Raw genomic sequence first — 22,413 nt, 5'->3', positions numbered from 1 at the left:
AATGCGTTCAACATTTTTCATTCTTGTGATATTACTAAAGTTTAACTGAACTTTATGTTTCAGCTACACCAGCACCTGCCGAGCCAAGAAATCCATGCTACCCTGGCAAGTGCGGCCAGAACGCACAGTGCCGCGTCCACAACGACATCGGTGTCTGCAGCTGCCTACCAGAGTACTTCGGCAACCCATACGAGCGCTGCCGGCCCGAATGTGAAAGTAACGCAGACTGCGATCGCTCCAAGGCCTGCGAACGCAACAAGTGCGTGGACCCGTGCCCCGGCGTGTGCGGCTTCCGGGCCGAGTGCCGAGTGCAGGCGCACGTGGCCATGTGCTACTGCCCGGCTGGCTACGAGGGCGATCCATTCACGTCGTGCCGATTGGTGCCACCGCCCCAGGAGCCAGTGACCAGACCGCCGGCCACACCATGCTTCCCGAACCCGTGCGGCCCGAACGCCGACTGCCAGGAGAAGAACGGCGTGGCGCAGTGCGTGTGCCGGACGGGCTACCCTCGCGGTGATCCGATCTCCGGCTGCCGGCCCGAGTGCGTCACCAACGAGGAGTGCTCGTTCTCTCAGGCGTGTATGCGCCAGAAGTGCAGAGACCCGTGCCCGGGCGTGTGCGGCCTGAACGCACAGTGCACGGTGCAAAACCACAATCCCATCTGCCGCTGCAACGAAGGCTATCGCGGCGACCCCTTCACCGTCTGCCGTCCCGAGCCTGGTAAGTGAGATAAACGTACAGTCTGTCTTGAAAGTACCGCGCAAAGTAGCGGTGGATCCATCAAGCCTGACCGAGAAAGGACTGCTAAATTTGAGTCAACGAAGCAATGGACATCCTCGTCCATTCCTCAAGTCAATTGGTTCGGTGACTTTCAAAGTATAGCAGGCCCTTCCTCGGTCAGGCTTGATGGATCCACCATCACTTTGCGCGGTACTTTAAATTAAGAGACTGGACGTATGTATACTTCATTACGTGTTCATGTCGAATCATTGCTCTCACACACGTAAAAGTATATGGGTAAAGGTAGAGTTGGAAGAAGACAGTTGTTAATGCTGTTTTATTTTGTTTTATCCTCCGTCTGATCTTAACCGGACCACCATTTTTTTCAGATGACGAGACACCTAGGCAGACCTGCTTCCCGAACCCATGCGGGCCCAACTCGCAGTGCCAGGAGGTAAATGGTCGTCCAACCTGCTCTTGTCTGCCGGAGTACCTGGGAGCGCCACCCAACTGCCGACCAGAGTGTGTGGTCAGCTCCGATTGCCCCAGCTACCAGGCCTGCGTCTCGCAGAAGTGCGTCGACCCATGCATCGGCGTATGCGGCGTCAATAGCGAGTGCCGCGTGCAGAACCACGCGCCGCTCTGTTTGTGCGTGGCCGGCTACACGGGCGATCCGTTCGTCACGTGCCGTCCGGTACCAACGACGCTGCCGCCGCGCCAGCCGGTGGTGGGCAACCCATGCAACCCGTCGCCATGCGGAGCCAACGCCTACTGCCGGGAGAAGAACGGTGTCGCCGTCTGCTCCTGCCAGGACGAGTACTTCGGAGACCCGTACTCGGGCTGTCGGCCAGAGTGTGTCCTGGACGATGACTGTGCGCGCGACAAGCACTGCTCCAACCGCAAGTGTCGCGACCCGTGCCCGGGAATGTGCGGTCTCAACGCCGACTGCCGTGTTATCAACCACGTCCCGATGTGCTCGTGTCCTGTGGGCTACACCGGCAACGGATTCTCCAGCTGCTACCCGGTCCCGTCGAGTAAGTATTCGTGGAGCAACTAGGTTAGTTGCCTGTTGGACAACCAATGATTTTAGCTACATTTATGCTAAATTTTGCAATGACGCCATTAGTATTATTCCTTCGTTGACATATCTCCACATCCCCAGTTTTCCCCGTGCATTCATATATTTTTTATCATCACTTGCAGCCTCGAAGCCGGCTGCACCCCCGCTGGTGCGCGACCCGTGCTACCCGAACCCGTGCGGCACGTACGCCACGTGCCGTGCCGTCAACGGCGTGGGCGTGTGCGCGTGTCCGCCCGACTACCTTGGCGATCCGACGGTCGGCTGCCGGCCGGAGTGTCGCACGCCCTCCGACTGTCCGTTCGACGAGACCTGCGTCCGAGAGAAGTGTATCGACCCTTGCCCGGGCACGTGCAGCGCCTTCACACAGTGTGTGGTGCGCGCCCACAACCCCATCTGCACGTGCCTGCCCGGCTATATTGGCGATCCGTTCCGAGGATGCTATCCGAGACCGGGTGAGTTTAGGGAACTTGTCACTGTGCCTGTTTATGCTCTAGCGGATCGGTAATTTTGAACCTTGATGATTTGTTTCATTGATTTGCTATACAAAAATATTCACAATGAACATGATTAAATTTCAGTGCTCATTTCCTTCATTTTATGCTCGGCGGTGAGGTCATTAAGTAGAATGAGACGAAACACACTTCACCGAACTCTCTCCGGTTCTTACATCATCGTGCGCGTTCCCTCTGCAGAAGCACCTCAGGAGAATGACCCGTGCGACCCGAACCCATGCGGAGATGACGATGACGACGCCACGTGCCGCGTGGTGAACGGCGTGGCACTGTGCATCCCGGCCGAGCCGGAGCAGCCGCGCCGCGAGTGCTCCACCAACGCAGAGTGCGCACGCCACCTGGCCTGCATCGGCTTCCGCTGCGTCGACCCGTGCCCAGGCAGCTGCGGCACCGGGGCGCGCTGCGACGTCATCAACCACGTGCCCCGCTGCCACTGTCCGGCAGGCACCACCGGCAACCCGGTGCGCTACTGCGCGCCGGTGCCCGCCTCCAGTAAGCGCCCGCCGACGCCGTCCAGCGCCGATCATCTCTGCCGGTTGTCGCCGGACCGGTCACAAGCCGGCTCGGCCTTGTATTCTAGCATGCCTGTAAAATGTTTGCACGTCAAAGTTTGCATGCTCTGTCACCAGTGTTTGTTCATGTTCACTGCCAGCATGTCGGTACACACTGTGCCGAGCATCGTGCCTGCATGTGTGCCTGCCTTGAATGCATGCTGCATGGAGCCCACCGACAGACAGAGCGCTGACCTGGCTTCGTGTCTGTTTCAGCGCCGGCGCCGCGGCCGCAGGACCCGTGCTTCCCGTCTCCATGCGCCGAGAACGCTCGCTGCCGCAATCACAACGGCGTGGCTGTTTGCACGTGTCTGCCCGAGTACCAGGGCAACCCGTACGTCAGCTGCCGGCCCGAGTGCTTGTCGGACTCGGACTGCGCCAACACACTCAGCTGCCAGCGTCAGAAGTGTCGCGACCCGTGCCCGGGCACCTGCGGGCGCAGCGCTATCTGCGAGGTGTTCGGCCACCGTCCGCGCTGCCGCTGCCCGCCGGGGTACCAGGGAGACCCGTACCAGCCGAGTGGGTGCCGACCGGTGCCGGCCACACCGCCGCCGGTGCCCGAGCAGCCGCGCGACCCGTGCCAGCCGTCACCGTGCGGCGACAACGCCGTCTGCAAGCGGCGCGGCACGGCCGCCGCCTGCGTCTGCCTGCCAGAGTACCAAGGCGACCCGTACGTCGGCTGCCGGCCCGAGTGCGTGCTCAACTCAGAGTGTGCACCACAGCTGGCCTGCATCGGCCAGAAGTGCCGCGACCCGTGCAACTGCGGCCTCAACGCCGACTGCCAGGTGGTCAACCACATCGCCTCGTGCGTCTGCCCGCAGGGTCACATCGGAGACCCATACCGCATGTGTCACCTGGCGCCAAGTGAGTACCACGTCCGACACTACCATTTCGTAAAAGTATCTGATAACGTTTAAACAAACTGCATGTAGTCATTGTTCACGTCGTTGGCTAGTTACAAGGAAAGTGACGCTTTGTCATTTTCGAAAATGTTCGCTTATCAGATCGGGTCCTACATCGTTGCGCTATCAAGATTTATCGTGAGTATTGAATCACATGCGCAGACCTGTATGACAAACGGTCTTCCCTGCCCTTCAGGTGCACCGCCCGACCCGTGCAACCCGTCGCCGTGCGGCCGCGGTGCCATCTGTCGGGTGAGCGGCACCACTGCCGTCTGCTCGTGCCCGCCCGGCCTGTTCGGCTCTCCGTACGTCGAGTGCAAGCCAGAGTGCACGGCCGACTCGGACTGCTCCAACACCATGGCTTGCGTGAACCTGCACTGCGTCAACCCGTGCATCGGCCGCTGCGGCGTGGCCGCCGTCTGCGACGTGTACAACCACCGGGCGCAGTGCTCGTGCCCGCCGCCGCTCGAGGGCAATCCGCACGTGCAGTGCCGCGAGCGGCCCCAGGCGCCTGTCGTGGTGCCCAGCGTCAAGCCCGAGTGTGAGGAGGACGACGACTGTTCACTCACGCAGTCCTGCATCAGCGAGCGCTGCCAGGACCCGTGCGCGCTCTACCCGAGCGTGTGCGCCAGCAATGCCATCTGCCGGGTGATCCGTCACCGCCAGGTGTGCTCCTGCCCGGACAGCATGACTGGAAACCCGAACGTGCTCTGCTATGAGCTCGGCTGCCGCTCCAACTCGGACTGCCCGTCCACAGAGGCGTGCATCAACCGCCAGTGCCAGGACGTGTGCGCCTTCCAGAGCTGCGGCGCCAACGCGCGCTGTCGCGCCTTCAACCACCAGGCGCGCTGCGAGTGTCTGCCGGGCACGCTGGGCGACCCGTACACCGGCTGCCGGCAGCCCGAGTGCACCTCCGACCAGCAGTGTTCGTTCTCGCACGCCTGCCGCGACGAGCGGTGCGTGCCCGTGTGCACGGACGCCTGCGGCCGTCTGGCCGAGTGTCGCGCCATCAACCACCGCGCCAGCTGCAGCTGCCCGCCCGGGTACACCGGCGAACCGACCGTCTCCTGCAGCCCCGGTGAGTGCGAACGACAGACCTGGCGATCAAGCGTCAACTGCCGCTTGAGGGTAGGATGCCATACGCACCGTTCAGTATCTTTGACTTATTCGGTAAGTGACATGACATCTCGTCGTTTCCCTAGGAGCATAACTTTAAACAAAGTCAGATACGCAATTGGTGTAAATTGCTGCAAATTTCCTCATCGAAACATTCATGTGAAAATCGTTAAATAAATATAACACCGAGTACTTACCACTGCCGATGGCCCGGAACCGACGCAGTGCTGGTGAATGTCTCTGACGCCGCCTCTGGCCGCCCGCAGTTCGGGAAGAGCCGCGCCACGAGTGCACCACCGACGCCGAGTGTCCGTCGCGGCACGCGTGCATGGGCCACCGGTGCGTGAACCCGTGCCAGGCCATCCAGCCGTGCGGCCTGAACGCCGAGTGCCGCGTGGTGGACAGCCTGCCGGCGAGGACCATGCTCTGTCAGTGCCTGCCAGGCTTCATCGGCGACCCAGACGTCGAGTGCCGACCCCGTGAGTGCCCCCCCCCCCTCCCAACCGCCGACGCTAGTTTGGACCGCCATCAGCGGCTCAGACCGTGTCCTTACTTAGCTCAACCGCAACGTAACTTGGTTTTAAGATATGTGCTTTAAATTGGGATCCTAGAGCCAATTGCAATAAGCAGGGGCCATACGGGAACCTTGTGTTACGTAAAATGTGCAAAGATGTGTCGGCAGCACCCCGTATGCCGTCGTCTATGGGTAATTGACCGTGCGTGTCTGTATGTTCACAGGTGCTTAACACGCTAACAACGCGACATCAGTAACGATTAACGAACCTTCATCCTTGTCACCATATCCCGCCTGCTCGCATATGACCAGCTGATGTGTGCTTCTATTACAGGGTCCTCAGTCCCACCCATTATCCCTCTGTGAATGTGTGAGTGTTATGGACCGCTTGGCTAACATTATTACTACTGTTACAACGATATGGAATATGGATACTTTGCGTTAACCCTTGTTACGAATGTTCATCACACTAACATCGCATCTTTCTTTCAGGGTCATTCGTCCTCCAGGCTCACCCATCCTCGTGTTAACAACATGCCACGGCTGTGCTATCGCTCGTATGTGTGCGTGTGTGGTGACCGGTCCTATTGCAGGTCGGCGCCGGTCCTGCCCAGCCCCGCTGACCGCTGTCCTGTGTCGCGCAGCGCCCACCGAGGCACCCGGCTGTACCGACAACTCCGAGTGTCCCCCGTCCGAGGCCTGCCGCAACCGCGCCTGTGTCGACCCGTGCCGCGTGGCCAACCCGTGCGCGGCCAACGCCATATGCCGCGTGGCCAACCACGCCGCCACGTGCGAGTGTCCGGACGACTACGTGGGCAGCCCGTACACGGGCTGTTACCAGGGTAAGTGGCCCGCGCACGGCCAGACGGAACGCGCAGTGCGGAATAACGCGGGCAATAAACTCGGTGACAGACGCCCGCTAAACTGTCCCGCCCGCTGCTGACCATTATGTTCAATGCTAACCGCTAACTAACCTAACCCACCCCGTTGTGCCAATGGGACAAGCATAGATAGCGATGATTTCGGTACCTAGCTCAGTAATACTAATAATTAATAATTATAACCTAGCAATATTGCACATTTGCTAGAAACTGAGACTTTAACTACCCCTCCCGCTTCTAGCCCCGACTAAATAGAAGCTTGCACCTACATACTAGCGACCCTGCAGTAACCATGCACATAACCATTAGCTGGCTGATTAATAATGCATAACCGTGTACATAACGCGCCTAAGCCAGTCCCTGCTAACTGCGTCCACTAACTAATTGGAGCAGCACACCGCTGTACCGCGCCCACTAACCGGAGTCTGCCCCGCCCGGCCGCCGCAGCCCTGCCTCGACCCAGCCGCCGGTGCCAGGCCGCCGCCGACTGCAACGACATTAACTCGTGCCTGGACGAGCGGTGCCAGAACCCGTGTCTCGTGGCCAACTCGTGCCCAGAGACGGCCACGTGCCGGCCCTACCAGCACGTGCCCTACTGCTACTGTCCCAACGGCACCACAGGGGACCCCAATGTCGGCTGCGCGCCAGGTAACGTCACTCCGCGATGTAGATACTAAGCGAGGAACAGCGTGATGGGCAGCCTGGTGATGGTGTCTTCCGTTTCAGCATGTTCAAGAGAAATGGTACCCAGCTCCAGTGCAGATCGGCAGATTTACCACATCTAATTCTTTCGGCGAATCTTAAGATTTCTTTGTGAAAGACAAAGTTCCGCGGGGTTCTCGTCTGCCGGAGCCGCCATGTGGGTTCCCGTCCGGGTGTGCCTCGCAGCTGACACTGACAGAGTGTTGTGTCCACAGTGCCGGAGGCGGAGCCGGAGTGCAGGCGGGACACGGACTGCGCCGACACCCAGGCGTGCCAGCAGCAGCGCTGCGTGGACCCGTGCCGCACCTCCAGCCCGTGCGGCACCAACGCCAACTGCCGCACCGTCAGCCACCGGCCGTACTGCACCTGCCCGGCCGGCTACCTCGGCGACCCGTTCAGCCGCTGCTACAGACGTGAGTACCGCCGCCGCGGCCCAGACGCCGCCGCCGCACACTAACACGTCCTGCCGACCGTCCTCGCCGCCCCCCCGCTCTCCTGCCCTCCGTGCCGAGACGGGTGCCATCCACTAACGCTTGCCAGCCGACCGACGGAGCCGCTCGCCGACCAGGTGAGTGCTCCGCCGGCGGTGGCCGCCCTCGCTTGTCGCCGCCGCCACGGCGCGCGCGACCTCCTCTGCCCCCAGGCTAACACCGACTAACGGAGCGCCGACGCCTGCCGCGGCTGACCCGCCGTCCTCGCCTCGTCTCTCCTTCGACAGCTGAGTGCACGCGCGACGACGACTGCCCGCGCGACCGCGCCTGCATCTCCGAGAACTGCCGCGACCCGTGCCAGACGACGTCCTGCGGCCGGCGCGCAGAGTGCCGCGTCACCGTGCACCGCGCCCAGTGCTACTGCCCGCCGGGCACCCAGGGCAACCCGCTGCTGGCCTGCGTCGACGTCGGCTGCCGCGTCAACGATGACTGCGCAGACCACCAGCGCTGCGAGACGCGCAGCGGTGCGTGCGTGGCCGTCTGCAGCACCGGAACGTGCGCCTCTCTGGCCACCTGTACGGCCGACGACCACCAGGCACAGTGCACGTGCCCGCCCGGCTACAACGGCAACGCATTCTTCCAGTGCATCAGGGGTGAGTGCCATGCCGCCGCCCGCCGCCTTCGTGGAACGAAATAACGATATAGTGATGTTCCTGCATAGTTCCGGAACTATCTCGACAAGTTTATAATGGTGATTGTTTAATTTTTTTTAGTCAAATTACCCATTTCGGTGAGTTAAACATTAGTAACCGGTATGTATATTGCGCCGTCTGACCTGTGGCCTCCCTGCTCGGTGCGCGTTTCAGACGAGCCGCGAGTGCCGGCGCCAGTGTGCGTGGTGGACACGGACTGCGCGCCGGGCCTGGCCTGTCTCGCCGAGCGCTGCCAGGACCCGTGCGCCAGCATCAGCCCGTGCCGCGGCGGCCAGCTCTGCTCCGTGCAGAACACGGCGCCGTTCCGCACCCTGGTGTGCCGCTGCCCGGCCGACATGATGCTGGACAGCTCGGGCCTGTGCATCACCCCGGTGGTGGCCGAGCCCGAGTGCACGGTCGACTCGGACTGCAGTCAGGACGAGCAGTGCCAGCGCGCCAACTGCATGCCCGTCTGCCGACCGGACCCGTGCGGCGCCAACGCCATCTGCGAGCCAAAGCAGCACCGCGCCGTGTGCCGCTGCCCGCCCGGCTACGTCCAGAGCCAGTACAACGCCTGCCAGAGAGGTGAGCCGCTTCACTCAAACGGATGTGTCTGACGGGCTTGGTAACGTCTACCCTCCACATCGCCGATAAAATACGATCAAACATTTACATTGGAGACTTGAACAGGTGCCTCAAGTGTCCGTTGCAACGTAGCTGATTGTAGAGCATAGCATGACGACTGACCGGGCCATCTCGTTTACAGAGCCGCCGACGCCGCAGCCTCCGATCGCGCGGCCCGAGTGCGTCTCCAACAGTCAGTGCCGCTTCGACCAGGCGTGCATCAGCAGCCGCTGCCAGAGCCCGTGCGACGTGCGCAGCCCGTGCGCGCCCAACGCGCGCTGCGAGGTGCGCAACCACGGCGCCATCTGCAGCTGCCCGCCGCGCCACATCGGCAACCCGTTCATCCAGTGCGTGCCGCAGCCGGAGCAGCCGCCGGTGGCAGGCTGCCAGAGCAACGACGACTGCCCGGCCCAGCTGAGCTGCCAGAACCGCCAGTGCCGCTCGCCGTGCAACTGCGGAGACAACGCCGACTGCAACGTCATCAACCACCGGGCCATCTGCAGCTGCCGCCAGGGATACGACGGCAACGCGCAGACTGGCTGCTACCAGGGTCAGTCATGGCGGGACGGCGCGCCGGTCGAGCTAGTGGAATGGAGAGGCAAAATTAACAATAGATCAGACAAAACGCGACAGGCACAGCCGCGCTCTTATATTACATCCATTTTTCAATCTGATCATCACAGTATCAGTTTCCTTGCTTTATGAATCCAGATTCAAAGAAACAACTCGGAATCTATTAACGATTTATAATTGACGATGCATCTAGAATGTATTTCTTGCCAATTTCACGACACATGGCTTCGTTTGGTTGTTCACAGTACCCCTATTGTGTTTTCAGTTGGATGCAGAGACAACAGCGAGTGTCCGTCGGACTCGGCCTGTATCAACCGCCAGTGCATGCAGGTGTGCGCTGTGCAGAACCCGTGCGCGCTGAACGCACGCTGCGCCGGACAGAACCACCAGGCCTCCTGCTCGTGCCCCGAGGGCTTCGAGGGCGACGCGTACCAGCGGTGCCGCCCGGTGGGCTGCCGCTCCGACGACGAGTGTCCGGCCAGCCTGGCGTGCCGCAGCCAGCGGTGCGTCGACCCGTGTCTGTACCAGCAGTGCGGCTCCAACGCCGAGTGCCGTGTCCAGAGCCACCGAGCGCAGTGCGTCTGCCGGCCGGGCACCGAGGGCAACCCGCTGTTCGCGTGCCGCGCGCCTGAGACGCCGCCCAGCCGCACCTGCTCCATCGACACGGACTGCGCCTCCCAGCTGGCCTGCATGTCCGGTGTGTGCGTCAACCCGTGCCTGGAGGTGCGTCCGTGCGGCCAGGGAGCCACCTGCAAGGTGCTCGATACGGCGCCCTACCGCACCATGGTCTGCCAGTGCCCGCCGGGCTACGAGGGAGATGCCTACGCCGGCTGCCGCCTGATGATCATCGCGACGCCCGGCGGCTGCACGTCCAACTCGGAGTGCGCCGCCCGCGAGGCCTGCATCAACCGCCAGTGCCGCGACCCGTGCGACTGTGGAGACAACGCCCGCTGTGACGTCATCAACCACCGCGCCATCTGCACGTGCAAGCCTGGATACGAGGGCAACCCGCAAATCGCCTGCCTGCCAAGTGAGTGTGCGACCGGTGCAACCCATGCTTAAGTCACTGGCCCAACTGCGCAAAAAGGCGTACCTACATGATAATTAATTTCAGTGAATTAATGATAGCTAGAACACGAGTCATTACGCGCATAATTTCAATACACATCAAGCCGTTTCAAAAATATGAGTCCTGTTACTGTTCTCGATCGGTTTCTCCCCAGTCATTTCTGACCGACCGTTCCTCTCTCTCCACAGGCGGCTGCCGATCAGACAGCGAGTGCGGAGACCGCGAGATGTGCTACAGTGGCAACTGTGTCAACCCGTGCAGCGTCTCCAACCCGTGCCTGCGCAACGCCGAGTGCTACGCCCAGTCGCACCGGGCCCAGTGCCGCTGCCTGCCTGGATATGAGGGAGACGGCGAGCGCCGCTGCTCGGCCGTCGGCTGCTCATCGGACGCCGAGTGTCCGTCCAACCAGGCGTGCCTGAGCCGGCAGTGCGTCAACCCGTGCCTCTACCGCAACCCGTGCGCCTCCAACGCCGAGTGTTTCGTGTCGCTGCACCGGCCGCAGTGCCGCTGTCCGGCCGGCTACGTGGGCAGTCCGCTGGTGCTGTGTGTGCCCGAGCCCAGCCCCGTGTGCCTGATGGACTCGGACTGCGGACCGCGCCTGGCCTGTATCTCGGACCAGTGCGTGCCGCCGTGCAGCACCATCGACCCGTGCGCCGACACGGCCCGCTGCTCGGTGGTCAACACGGCGCCGATGCGCAGCATGGTCTGCCAGTGTCCCGAGGACATGGTGCCCGACAGTGTGGGAGGCTGTGTGCCCATCCAGGTGACCGGCACCGTGGGCTGCGCCTCCAGCTCCGACTGTCCCAGCGACCAGGCCTGTGTGAACGGCCGCTGCCAGGACCCGTGCGAATGCGGCCCGAACGCCGACTGCCGCGTGGTCAACCACCGCGCCATCTGCGAGTGCCGCGCCGGCTACTCGGGCAACCCCAACATCTTCTGCGCCGAGGTCGGCTGCAGCGACGACGACAGCTGCCGTTCAGACGAGACCTGCGTGAACGGAGAATGCATCAACCCGTGCGTCTACAGAGACCCGTGCGCACTGACGGCCCGCTGCTACGCCGAGAACCACGCGGCCGCCTGCCAGTGCCCGGAGGGCATGCAGGGTGACCCCTTCACCCGCTGCGAGCCGATCGGCTGCCGCGCTGACAGCGAGTGCGCCATGACACAGCGCTGCCAGAACCGGCAATGTGTGGACGTCTGTCTGTACGACGACCGGTGCGCGCCCAACGCCGAGTGTCTGGCGGTGCGTCACCAGGCCGTGTGCCGGTGCCCGCCGCACCTGCCGCTCGGCGACCCGCAGTTCGACTGCCAGCCGCGCAAGACGCCCGTGGTGGCCGAGCCCGAGTGTCGCCGGGACGCCGACTGCGGCCCGCAGCTGGCCTGCGTGGACGAGCGCTGCCAGAACCTGTGCGCCGTGCTGGCGCCGTGCGACAGCTCGGCCGAGTGTCGCGTGGTGGACACGCTGCCGCGCTCCGTCACCTGCGTCTGCCTGCCCGGCTTTGTGATGGACCTGGCCGGCCGCTGCAGGCCCGTGGCTCTGCCCACACCGCCCGGCTGCACGGCCAACTCGGACTGCCCTAGCACGGAGGCCTGCTTCAACCGCCAGTGCCGCTCGCCGTGCAACTGCGGCACCAACGCCGAGTGCACCGTCACCAACCACCGCGCCGTCTGCAGCTGCCGACAGGGATACGAGGGCAACGCCAACATCGCCTGCCACGCCATCGGCTGCCGCGGCAACTCAGAGTGCCCCTCTCACCAGGCCTGCGTCAACAGCGAGTGTGTCAACCCCTGTCTGGTACGCAACGACTGCGGACTCAACGCTGAGTGCTACGTGCGCGACCACAACTCGTTCTGCCGCTGCCTGCCGGGCTACGAGGGCGACCCGCAGGGCCGCTGCCTGATCGCCGGCTGCAGGGACAACGACGCCTGCCCCGACCACCAGGCGTGCATCAACCGCCAGTGCGTCAACCCGTGCCTGTTCGACCGGCCGTGCGCGCCGAGCGCCGAGTGCGAGGCGATCCGGCACCGCGCAGAGTGCCGCTGCCCGCCTGGCTACGTCGGCAGCCCGCTGATCGCCTGCGTGCCCGAGCCGCGGCCCGACTGCGAGCGCGACTCCGACTGCGCCTCACGGCTGGCCTGCATGGACGGCCGCTGCGTGAACCCGTGCGCCGCCGACGAGCCTTGCGGCGACGACGTCGAGTGCCGCGTCATCGACTCTGTGCCGGTGCGCTCCATGACCTGCGTGTGTCCGGACGGCTACGTGGGCGGTCCGGACCGCACCTGCCAACCGCTGACGGCCATCACCATCGGGTGCCGGTCACACGACGAGTGCGGACCGACCCGGGCCTGCGTCAACGCCATCTGCGTGCTGCCCTGCCAGTGCGGCGCCAACGCCGACTGCCAGCTGGTCGGACACAAGCCGGTGTGCTCGTGCCGTCCGGGCTACGAGGGCAACCCGAACCTGGCCTGCCACGAGGTGGGCTGCCGCGCCAACTCCGACTGCCCCAGCACCCACGCCTGCATCAACGGACAGTGCGAGGCCGTCTGCGACGAGCGCCACTCGCCGTGCGGCCAGAACGCCATCTGCAAGCCCGCTGAGCACGTAGCCCAGTGCACGTGCAAGCCGGGCACGCAGGGCGACCCGCGCACGCTGTGCTTGGCCGTCGGCTGCACGGACAACTCCGAGTGCCCGCCGGAGGCCGCCTGCATCAACAGCCAGTGCAAGGACCCGTGCGATGAGCACGACTGCGTCGAGCCGGCTGTCTGCAAGGTGTTCAACAACCAGCCCACTTGTGTCTGCCCGCCAGGATTCGAGACACAGATCTCGGATGACGACGGAGACCGCAAGCCGGAAGTCAAATGCGTCCCAAGTAAGTAGCGAGACGGGATCTGGTTTGGGTTTAATCTGGGTATTACTGTCATCAATTGTCAGGCTTCGATATAGCTAACAGTTACTTAATATTGAGTCGGCACAAACGTAGAAAGATAAGCAGCACACCAGGCCTATTGCGTTCCACCCATAAGGCATCAGCTTAAACTATCACGTGAACGTGAACCAGAGAACCCTGGATCCCCTAATATGTCCTGTGCAATGTGCATCGCGCGCCGTTCTCACGTCCACCCACCCGTTTCAGTCGTGGTCGGCTGCCGACTCGACTCCGACTGCCCCTCGGGAACGGCCTGCATCGAGGGCAACTGCGTGGACCTGTGCGCCGAGTTGAACCCGTGCGCCGAGCACGCTCAGTGCACCACCGTCGACACGGAGCCCGTGCGCACCATGAGCTGCGAGTGCCTGCCCGGCTACCGCGGCAACGCCAAGGAGGAGTGTCTGCCCAGTGAGTACCGCCCCGCCCCGCTCCGCTCCGCCCCGCCCCCGCCCCGCCCGCCGACCGGTAATGCCCCCGCCTGACGCTGCCCTGTTTAACGCTTATCCGCTTGGGTCGATGCGCTTGTTCTTTCGAAATTACAAGATTGATTATGTGCTTGGATGCTTGAATTGTGTGCTTCTTCTGCATGCAGTATATAAATTATTTGCTTGAGATGCTGTAAATTACTCCTGAATGCAAGATGGTGTTGTCTGTTCTAACAAAACGGACATGTTTTTGCTTCGCATATAGGCGAACGCATTGCACAGAGCTATAGAAGTGTCCTTTTCTTGTACTAATTTCGATAGTTATTAAAATTTGATTTTCCGCAAAATGCTTACTTTGCAGCGAGTCAAAAGGGGAAGGTTTTCATAAAAACCTATGTGGCAGTTGGGTATAACATTATGGGATTCCTCTTTATTCAATGGCATGCCCGCTGTAACTAAAGCCTGGGTGAAATGTGTAGGAATTATGATGCTTTCAAAATACGGCTTAAATACCAATAAGGCTGATGTATGAATAGTGAACTACGAATCGTAATGCTTTCTATCCAACAACTGTTTCGTTTATGTAGCCAGCATGACTGCTAACGCTTTGCTGTTGTGTGAATGTCAACAAAGTGCATGTGCATCATCATTTTAACTTTATCCTTCATTTACAGGATAACACGTCTCCTTTCCGAATCCTAGTTTCCTTCAGCAGAACGTTTGGCCCATGACCTCGCCCACCACTGCACATATGAACACACTAGTGACGGCTGTATACCTACTGCTGAGAAACTGTCCAATGGATTAATGTATTATTATCAGTTGCTTAAATTTTGTCGTTGAATTCTTAGCATGATATCAAATGAAGCCTTTCAACATGGTAACGAGTCTACAACTATCAAACAATTAATGCGTAGCAACTATGTGCCGCTTTATTTCCCGATTCCGTGTCTGGCTATCGGTAACCGAGCTGTTCCGTGCGCGTGTCCACAGTCCCCGGCTGTCCGACGGAGCGCGGCTTCGTGCTGGGCGCTGACGACCAGTGCATCTGCCCGCCCACGTACGGCGTCAGCGCTGACGGCATCTGCGCGCCCTGCGACGAGACGCTCGGCTACCGGGTCGACGAGAACGGTCACTGCGTGTGCGCCGTCGAGCGCGGCATGGTGGTCGACGCCAACGGCAACTGCGCCTGTCCCGAGCGCTACGTGCTGGTGAACGGCGTGTGTACGGGCGTCGAAACGCCGCCGCCGCGCCGCGAGTGCGAGACCAACGACGACTGCGCCGAGGACAAGTTCTGCGAGACGCGAGACAACACGTGCCAGGACCCGTGCAAGTACTCCGAGTGCGGCAGGAACGCGTTCTGTGTGGCACGCGCGCACGAGCCCGTGTGCAGCTGCATCCCGGGCTACTTTGGCGACGCATACCAGGAGTGCCGCACGGCGCGCACCGACCTGCCGCCGCGCAACTTGGTGGTCAACTGCCAGCACGACGGTGTCCAGGTGGACGTCAACGTCGGCGAATTCAACGGCCTCATGTACGTCAAGGGCTACTCGCAGAACAGCGAGTGCCGCAAGACGCTCGGCACCGGCGACAACACACAGAACGTCGACTTCAAGGTGCTCTTTAACACCTGCGGTCTGATCCATGTTGATGGAGAAGCGGCCTTTGTGCTCGTCATCCAGAAACATCCCAAACTGGTAACGGCCAAGGCGCTCGCCTATCAGGTCCGCTGCGTCTACAAGACGGGCGAAAAGAGCATCAACATCGGCTTCAACGTGTCCATGCTGACTACTGCCGGCACGATCGCCAACACGGGCCCGCCGCCGACTTGCACCATGTCCATCTGCACTAGCGACGGCGAGGAGATCAACACGGCCAAGATCGGCGACCAGCTGATGCTGAAGGTGGACGTGCAGCCCCAGGACATTTATGGCGGCTTCGCGCGCAACTGTATCGCAACCACCGTGGACGACAACGAAGAGAACGAGTACTTGGTGACAGACGAGAACGGCTGCGCCACAGACCCATCCATCTTCGGAGAGTGGGACTTTGACCCGCGAGCCAACCAGCTCAAGGCCATCTTCAACGCATTTAAGTTCCCGTCATCCAACAACATCAAGTTCCGGTGCAACATCCGCGTGTGCTTCGGCCTGTGCCCGCCAGTGAACTGTAATGGTCTGGACGCGTTCGGCCGTCGCCGTCGGCGTTCGCCCATCACCAGCGAGCAGGAGGCGGTCGTCAGCGACTCGGACAGCCTCTTCAGCGGAAAGCTGCGCGAGGAGATCCTCGTCCAGAGTCCGGCCATCCTCACACTGGAGCAGAGCGAGCCGACCGAGAACAGATTCGTTGACCCACAAGGTAAGTTTCTGAAAGGTGTTCGCATTGTTAGACTATTTATTGTTATATCAACAACGACGTCACTACCAGCATTACCAGTAACCGTTCCATGCATTTTTTATGTTGCATCTCTTTTCTTATTTCTGAAGTCAATCTAACTGGTATTCTGAACAAGCGTCGCACTGCTTCCCTTCATACTCCCGTCTGGTGCCAAGTGCGGCCTGTATGACTGACACCGCCCGCCTGCGTCTGATCACAGAGCCCGAGGTGGCGCAGGCCGGCCTCGGACCGGACGAGATCTGCGTCAGCAAGCTGGGCTTCATCATCGCGCTCATCATCACGGCGCTGCTGGCACTGGTGGCCGTGGCCATCGCCATCAGCTGCTGGTTGATGGCGTACCGGCGGCGGCGCAAGGTGGACGGCCCACTGCCGCACCCTGCCGAGTTCCCCAACCCGCTCTACACCACACCGGAGCCGCTGGCCGAGCCCAGTCCCGACTACCACAGATGAGCCGAGCGACACACAACCTTAGACGAGAGTGTGTGTGAGACAGAGAGAGAAAGGATCCGCGCGCACCGCACGCACGCCAAATGTGATATAGAAAGGGCGCTGGGCGCCGGCGTGCGTGTGCAACTGAGCCGTTAGAATGTGTATGTGACTAGTGAGACAGTATTGCGCGCAGCGCCGCGGATGTAAGGTGGACCGCGGTGCTCTACTGTGAAACAGTGAGACTGCCAAACCAGTGTCCTGGTCATGTGTTTTCGTTTCAAGTGTACCCTCGCCTGATATTGACCAAATCATCTTCACGCTTACACGCATGCACACAGACATACAGAGCAAGACAGAGGCTGGCTACGCGTCTGCCACCGAATGTGTGCGACGCAGCAGCGCCGGCGTAGGGTACCGTGTATAAAGTGTGCGTACGGAGCCGGACGTCCGCTTGAGATTCCTCGGCGGTGTTGGCGCGGGCGGCGGCACGTCTTGGGGAAGTGCCGCCGCCGTCCCGAGGCCACCACCGCTGGGCTAATATCGACCGGCGCCGGCGACCGACCGCCAGCGAGCGAGAGCTACTGAGAGGAAACGGAGCGAGCGGCTGCCGGCCGTGGGTGCAGCGGCGGCGCCAGTTGTTATGTGAATCAGCGCTCGGCCGCTACCGATGTGTGACACGCGTTCTCTATCGAGGTCCGTTTGACGACGATCACTGGCTCTTTTAACTGTTCTTCGCCAGTGAACACACCGACTACACACGCACGCCTGAAGTTACTATGACTAGTGCATCTATCTACCTGTCCGCCACTTTATTCTCACACTCGAACATTCTGTGCTACCAGGCTAAGCTCCAACTTTAATGCGCAAACACGGTGTGATTCAGCTGTTCGTCTAACAAATAGGCCGCTCATTAACCTCGAACGCTGTCTGTGTAAAATATTTAATTTTTGTAATTGTTTGGTCAATACATTTTAATAATAATACGCCTGTTTATACGTTCCAAGCTCCGACCGACACAAGTCTATACCATATCGATGAAAGTAGAGAAATTACCTTGAAGTGCACAAGGAAATCCAATATACTACGTGGTAGGACCACTCGTGTGAGATTTGCGCTACCCAGGCTGTCGACGGTCAGCGATACCGGATGACCCTGGCAAATTTTTGGAGTGTCCTGAAAACTACAATGGGCAGAGATCCCGAAGCACAATATTTCCAGCTAGACGGTTCTACGGCCAATACCGCTAAAGAAAACCGGGAGTGGCTGCAGGAGCGCTCCGGACAGCGTGTGATCTCGAGGTTTGAGACTTATCCGTGAACAGCGAACTCCCCGGACTTGAACCCACCGGAATTTTTCCTGTAGGACCACCTCAAGTCCCAGGTGTACCGAAACCATACAAGAAGCCCCAAAGACCTGAAAGGTGCAGTGAGGTCGACGGTGCGAAGCCTGCTACCTTCCGTGTGCCGTGCTGCAACAGAGGCCGCGCTGCGCCAGGCTAAGCCGTGCATCGAGCGAAGCTGGGGTCATCTCGAAGAGGTCCCGCACGGCTCACTAAGGCGATCGCCGACAGTCAAAATCCCCTCAAACAAAATATATTTAACCTGGCTTTCAGGTGATACCTGATTTATTTTTGTAGGTAAGACACCGACACACCTAAAACATATGAATTATAATTTCGTCTGACTTCCGTGAGCAGCCTGTTATGTTATAATCCGTAACTACAGTCTTCAATCGACATACCAAATTTGAGATCGATATATCCTTTTTACCGAGCTATGGCGAAAACAAAATTTCAAAATTATTGACATCGAATTTTTTTTAAACTTAATTTTTAGCAATTATACACCCGTAGCGCAAAACAAAGACGAGCTGCATCGAATAAATACCAATTTTATGCAAAAATGTCAACTTTGAAATTTGACCTTATTTGACTTGACCTGACCTTCACCAGAACGTAGGTAACCTTAACTGGCCCCAAAGGTCGCTTGACCCACATAATCGCATTTGTCATGTAAAATGGACCATCAAAGACGTATCACATGACACTTTCATATTGTGACCCTCAGTAACCTGACCTGGGGCCGTATTCACGTCGACTTCGTAAGTCGATTTTCTTTCGTAAGTATAATTTGGTATTCACGTCGACACTGCTTAAGTTTTTATCGACGGAGTTCACGTGATTAAAAAAATTTACTTAAGAAGTAGGTCAAACTTAAGAAAATTCTTACGAAAATCATCGACGTGAATATGGCCCCTGGTATCAGTGACCTAAAAAAGCAATGCTATTTAGCATAATATGTGCTGGACAAACAAATCTCCATCGATGATTTTCAATAACATGCCTTTTACAATTTACTTGCTTTTACAACACGGGTTTCACAGGTAGGGTCTGGTCAAAGGTCACATTTTCACCGTTTACAGGCATTCTAAGAAATGACATCGCCCGGTTGGACCGATCTCAATTGAAATCGGGTCACATCACAAGGTATAGTTCCTCGGTTGTATAACTGAATCTGCAACTTCAAACATGTACACTGCCCCTGGACACAGCTGAATTTCCAGTAGGCTAAACCAGAGGACCGGCACTATATACCAATGAGCAGATACAGGCACTTTTCATCTACCACTACCAATGAGCAGACATGAACACTCACCCAAAGCAGAATGATGGGTCCTGGCTATAGGTCCCTCAGCTGCCCCCGCTTCCCTAAAACTGCAGCATTATGTGCTCAGTTTCATTCAGGTTCCTAACAGCCAAGGTTACTTAAAGGGACCCTCCCACCTTCAAAAAAGTTAATGAATTGGCACGAAAGTGATGTCGCTCGGTTCAGAAAGAGCGAAAACGAATATCTACCAAATTTCATCGAAAAATATTCACCGGTTTTCAAGATATTAGACTTTTACTTTTGTTTACTTTTTGGGATCTCCGCTGTTCCTAGCGACTTTATTTGAAAGTGCGGCATTTGTTGCGCGCAAAGCAGCATATAGGTACCACCGCGTGGTACCAAACGTGTTAGTAAAAGATTTAAAAATCGTTAGATCTCCGCTGACGTCACAAATTCTAAGGGGGCATACCAATGCACTAGCCCCTTAGAATCCGAAAACTGCAAGTTTGAAATTCCATATCTCCGAATTAAAGCATTTGTCAATGTTGTGAGTGCCCAAACCGGTATTTGCAGTCCATGGCCACCAATTTGGCTATCTCAACTCAAAACTAATGTTAAGGTGGGAGTGTCCCTTTAATTTGAATGAGGCGCTTCGGGAAGTCGACACGCGTCAGCTGCTTTATAGCCGTAGGGCCGAAGTGAGAGCCAAGATTCTTGCAGATAGTGAGAGCATCATGATCCGGAAGTGAGCTCGACGTTTTGGGCGGTTTTGCCAATGCCAGTGTGAACATTTTTAGAACAAACAGCAACTCATATTTTTGCAGCATCCTGCCCTTTCGAAAATAATCGCGATTCCTATTTCCTAACCCTTTAGCTACCTACCTACTACAGGGACACCGAGTTCTATGAGCATCGGTTCCAGTAAAAATATGTACAACAGAAATAAATAACGTGAAAGAGCGTTTGTATTTCAAACACGACACTCCCCAGCCACGCCGACGGCGGTGCCCGTGACGACGCCTCAAGGACAAACTGAGCAACAGACCGCCTGCCCGTGCCTGATCGGCAAGTCAGTGCGCGAGCACGGCGGTGCTGACCATCCGCCATGCTGCATGGCGCTAATAGAATATTGATGAAGTGCATTTCAATTTCACAGTAGCATCTGAGTGCGCAAAATTCCTATTCACCTTCCGATGTTTTATTTGTAAAATGTAACTGCGTGTACATTGGATATAAATGGGTTGTAGGTAGGTAAGTACCTATAGTGGATAGAAAGTGAGGACCCGGTCGCATGAATTTTGCTGATGATAAGTCACTGCGTCAGCACGGCCCTGAGCTGATAGCGCGGCCCCAAGCTGATAGCGCGGCCCTAAGCCACTATTACAGAAACGTTCCTGTAAACTTCCTCGGAAATTATCCACCGAGCTTTGTACAAAATAAAGTATAGGTATGCTATATCTAATTTAGGGGGAAGGGAAGGAATTGCGCCACCTTAAGGAAAAACGCTATAATTGTAAGAAAACTGATGGAGATATAAGCATACACTGGTAACCACTTCAAAGAGGAACTCATTAGCTACGATTTAAGAGCCTTCCGATCAATTAAGAATGTTTCGTTTGCTTCCGACAGCTGCTTTTTCAGAAACATGCAAAAGGGCGCATTTACCAACAACTGCTGTAAATTGCGCCAGGGGGATGGCGCAATTAGAATCCAATTGCGCCCTATACTTATAAAACATGGCTAAGCGAATGAGACGTAGGCACACCGGCAGTGTAGTGTCATCGCGGCTTACTTAAACATTTATAATGTTAACCCGCGCCCGGCTGGGGGTCCTGGATTTCCACGCCCTGCTGGGGGGGGGGGGTTTGAAGACCCCCCTCCCCTTCTAACTCGGCTCCTGGGCCACGTAGCGATACGCGAAAGGCGGCGTTCGAAAGAGCGTCAAAAATAATGAGGAAATCACTTCGGTCAATTTTTTGGTCAGGTCAAAGGTCAGGTCACCAGAGGTCATTGAAGGCAAAATTTCGCCGATTTCCAGGTCGAATGTCGACAATTTCCAAGAAATCAACGCATAACTCGGGAACCAATAGAGCTACAGCGCCGCAGAAAAGCGCATTCGATAGCCCTATTAACGCCCTTTCTGAGTAATTTTCTCAGATTTGACCTAACGTCAACGGTTTTGCCTCCAGGGGGCAAAAACTGCAAAAATAGCCGATTTTTTCGAAAACAGTTTTCCTGCAATAACTTTTGACCCAAGCCTTGTACGAGCTTACTTTTACCGGCATCTTGTTCCTCTCGTCAAGACGCATCGAATGAACTATAACTTGACCTTGAAAGGTCAACTTGAAAATTTGACCTCAGGTCAAGGTAATGACCTGACCGGAAAGGGTCATGTTGCATATCAGTCGATCCGTATCGTCGAGCTGAACACATCTAAGGCGTTTTCATTGCTCTAGCATGCCTCTATCAAAAGTTATTTGCGAAAAACTGTTAGATATCATTCGTGACCTAAGATGACCTCAGGGCATAAACAGGGGTCACGGACACCATTTTCATGTTCAGTGTGTCTAAACCACTTGTACTTCAGTGTTTGGGAGTGTTTATAATGTCTTTCGTCCAAAAGAGGCGCATTTCAATTTTCTCCCATTGACTTATAGGTAATGGGGAGGTCGCAAAATTGACCTGACCTTAGGTCATCGATATCAAAATTCTGAGATAAACATTTTGTACATGCTATTGCTCTTAGCAATCGCTGAAAGTTTTAAAGCGATCGGTCACTCGGTGTAGCTATGACAGACATTGAAACTTTTTATGAGGTAAGATCACTTCAAGTGACCTGGTGACCTGACCTTGAATGACCTTGGTCTGAAATTTTCACAACATGTGTAGAATTGATGTATGATAAGGTGTACCAAAACGCCGCCGTTTTTGAGATATTCGCGAAAAACCACAAGGGGGGGGGAGTGTTCAAACACCCGCCCAGCAGGGCGCGGGTTAATCAGGCTGGATAAATAATAAATGTAGATATAAATCACGATGTTTTTTTCCCCAGGTAAATAACTTTACCTAAATGTGTCCGTATGTTAGTTAAAGAGCAACGAAAACGTTTTATGTAACCGATCAGATATATGTGAAAGTATGCGCCTATACGGTTAAATTTTCAATCGTTTCTCTCAAAATTAATAATTCTTATCGTTTCGACAACTCGTTGACATCAGTTTTTACTTTTTATCATAGCTGTCACCTCTCACGCCAAAGTTC

The 22,413-nt window shown here is 57.5% G+C and overlaps 1 protein-coding gene across 1 annotated transcript in view; it reads left to right on the top strand.

Moving 5' to 3' along the window:
- LOC122379269 overlaps positions 1-17,524 on the top strand; it is a 147,939-nt gene extending 130,415 nt beyond the window's left edge. The window contains exons 113-130 of the mRNA XM_043361308.1: positions 64-720; positions 1,110-1,754; positions 1,924-2,253; positions 2,494-2,805; positions 3,081-3,728; positions 3,963-4,844; positions 5,149-5,361; positions 6,041-6,238; positions 6,725-6,925; positions 7,195-7,392; positions 7,698-8,063; positions 8,277-8,687; positions 8,869-9,276; positions 9,565-10,329; positions 10,557-13,238; positions 13,503-13,703; positions 14,714-16,078; positions 16,317-17,524. Coding sequence (XP_043217243.1) covers positions 64-720; positions 1,110-1,754; positions 1,924-2,253; positions 2,494-2,805; positions 3,081-3,728; positions 3,963-4,844; positions 5,149-5,361; positions 6,041-6,238; positions 6,725-6,925; positions 7,195-7,392; positions 7,698-8,063; positions 8,277-8,687; positions 8,869-9,276; positions 9,565-10,329; positions 10,557-13,238; positions 13,503-13,703; positions 14,714-16,078; positions 16,317-16,567 — 10,733 coding nt within the window. The 3' untranslated portion in view covers positions 16,568-17,524. The remainder of the gene's footprint in view (positions 1-63; positions 721-1,109; positions 1,755-1,923; positions 2,254-2,493; positions 2,806-3,080; positions 3,729-3,962; positions 4,845-5,148; positions 5,362-6,040; positions 6,239-6,724; positions 6,926-7,194; positions 7,393-7,697; positions 8,064-8,276; positions 8,688-8,868; positions 9,277-9,564; positions 10,330-10,556; positions 13,239-13,502; positions 13,704-14,713; positions 16,079-16,316) is intronic.
- The last annotated feature ends 4,889 nt before the right edge of the window (positions 17,525-22,413 follow it).

This window comes from Amphibalanus amphitrite, unplaced genomic scaffold (assembly GCF_019059575.1).
Source record: "Amphibalanus amphitrite isolate SeventyFive unplaced genomic scaffold, NRLGWU_Aamphi_draft 000074F_arrow, whole genome shotgun sequence".
Taxonomy (NCBI): domain Eukaryota; kingdom Metazoa; phylum Arthropoda; class Thecostraca; order Balanomorpha; family Balanidae; genus Amphibalanus; species Amphibalanus amphitrite.
This window is presented reverse-complemented; position numbering and strand designations above follow the sequence as displayed.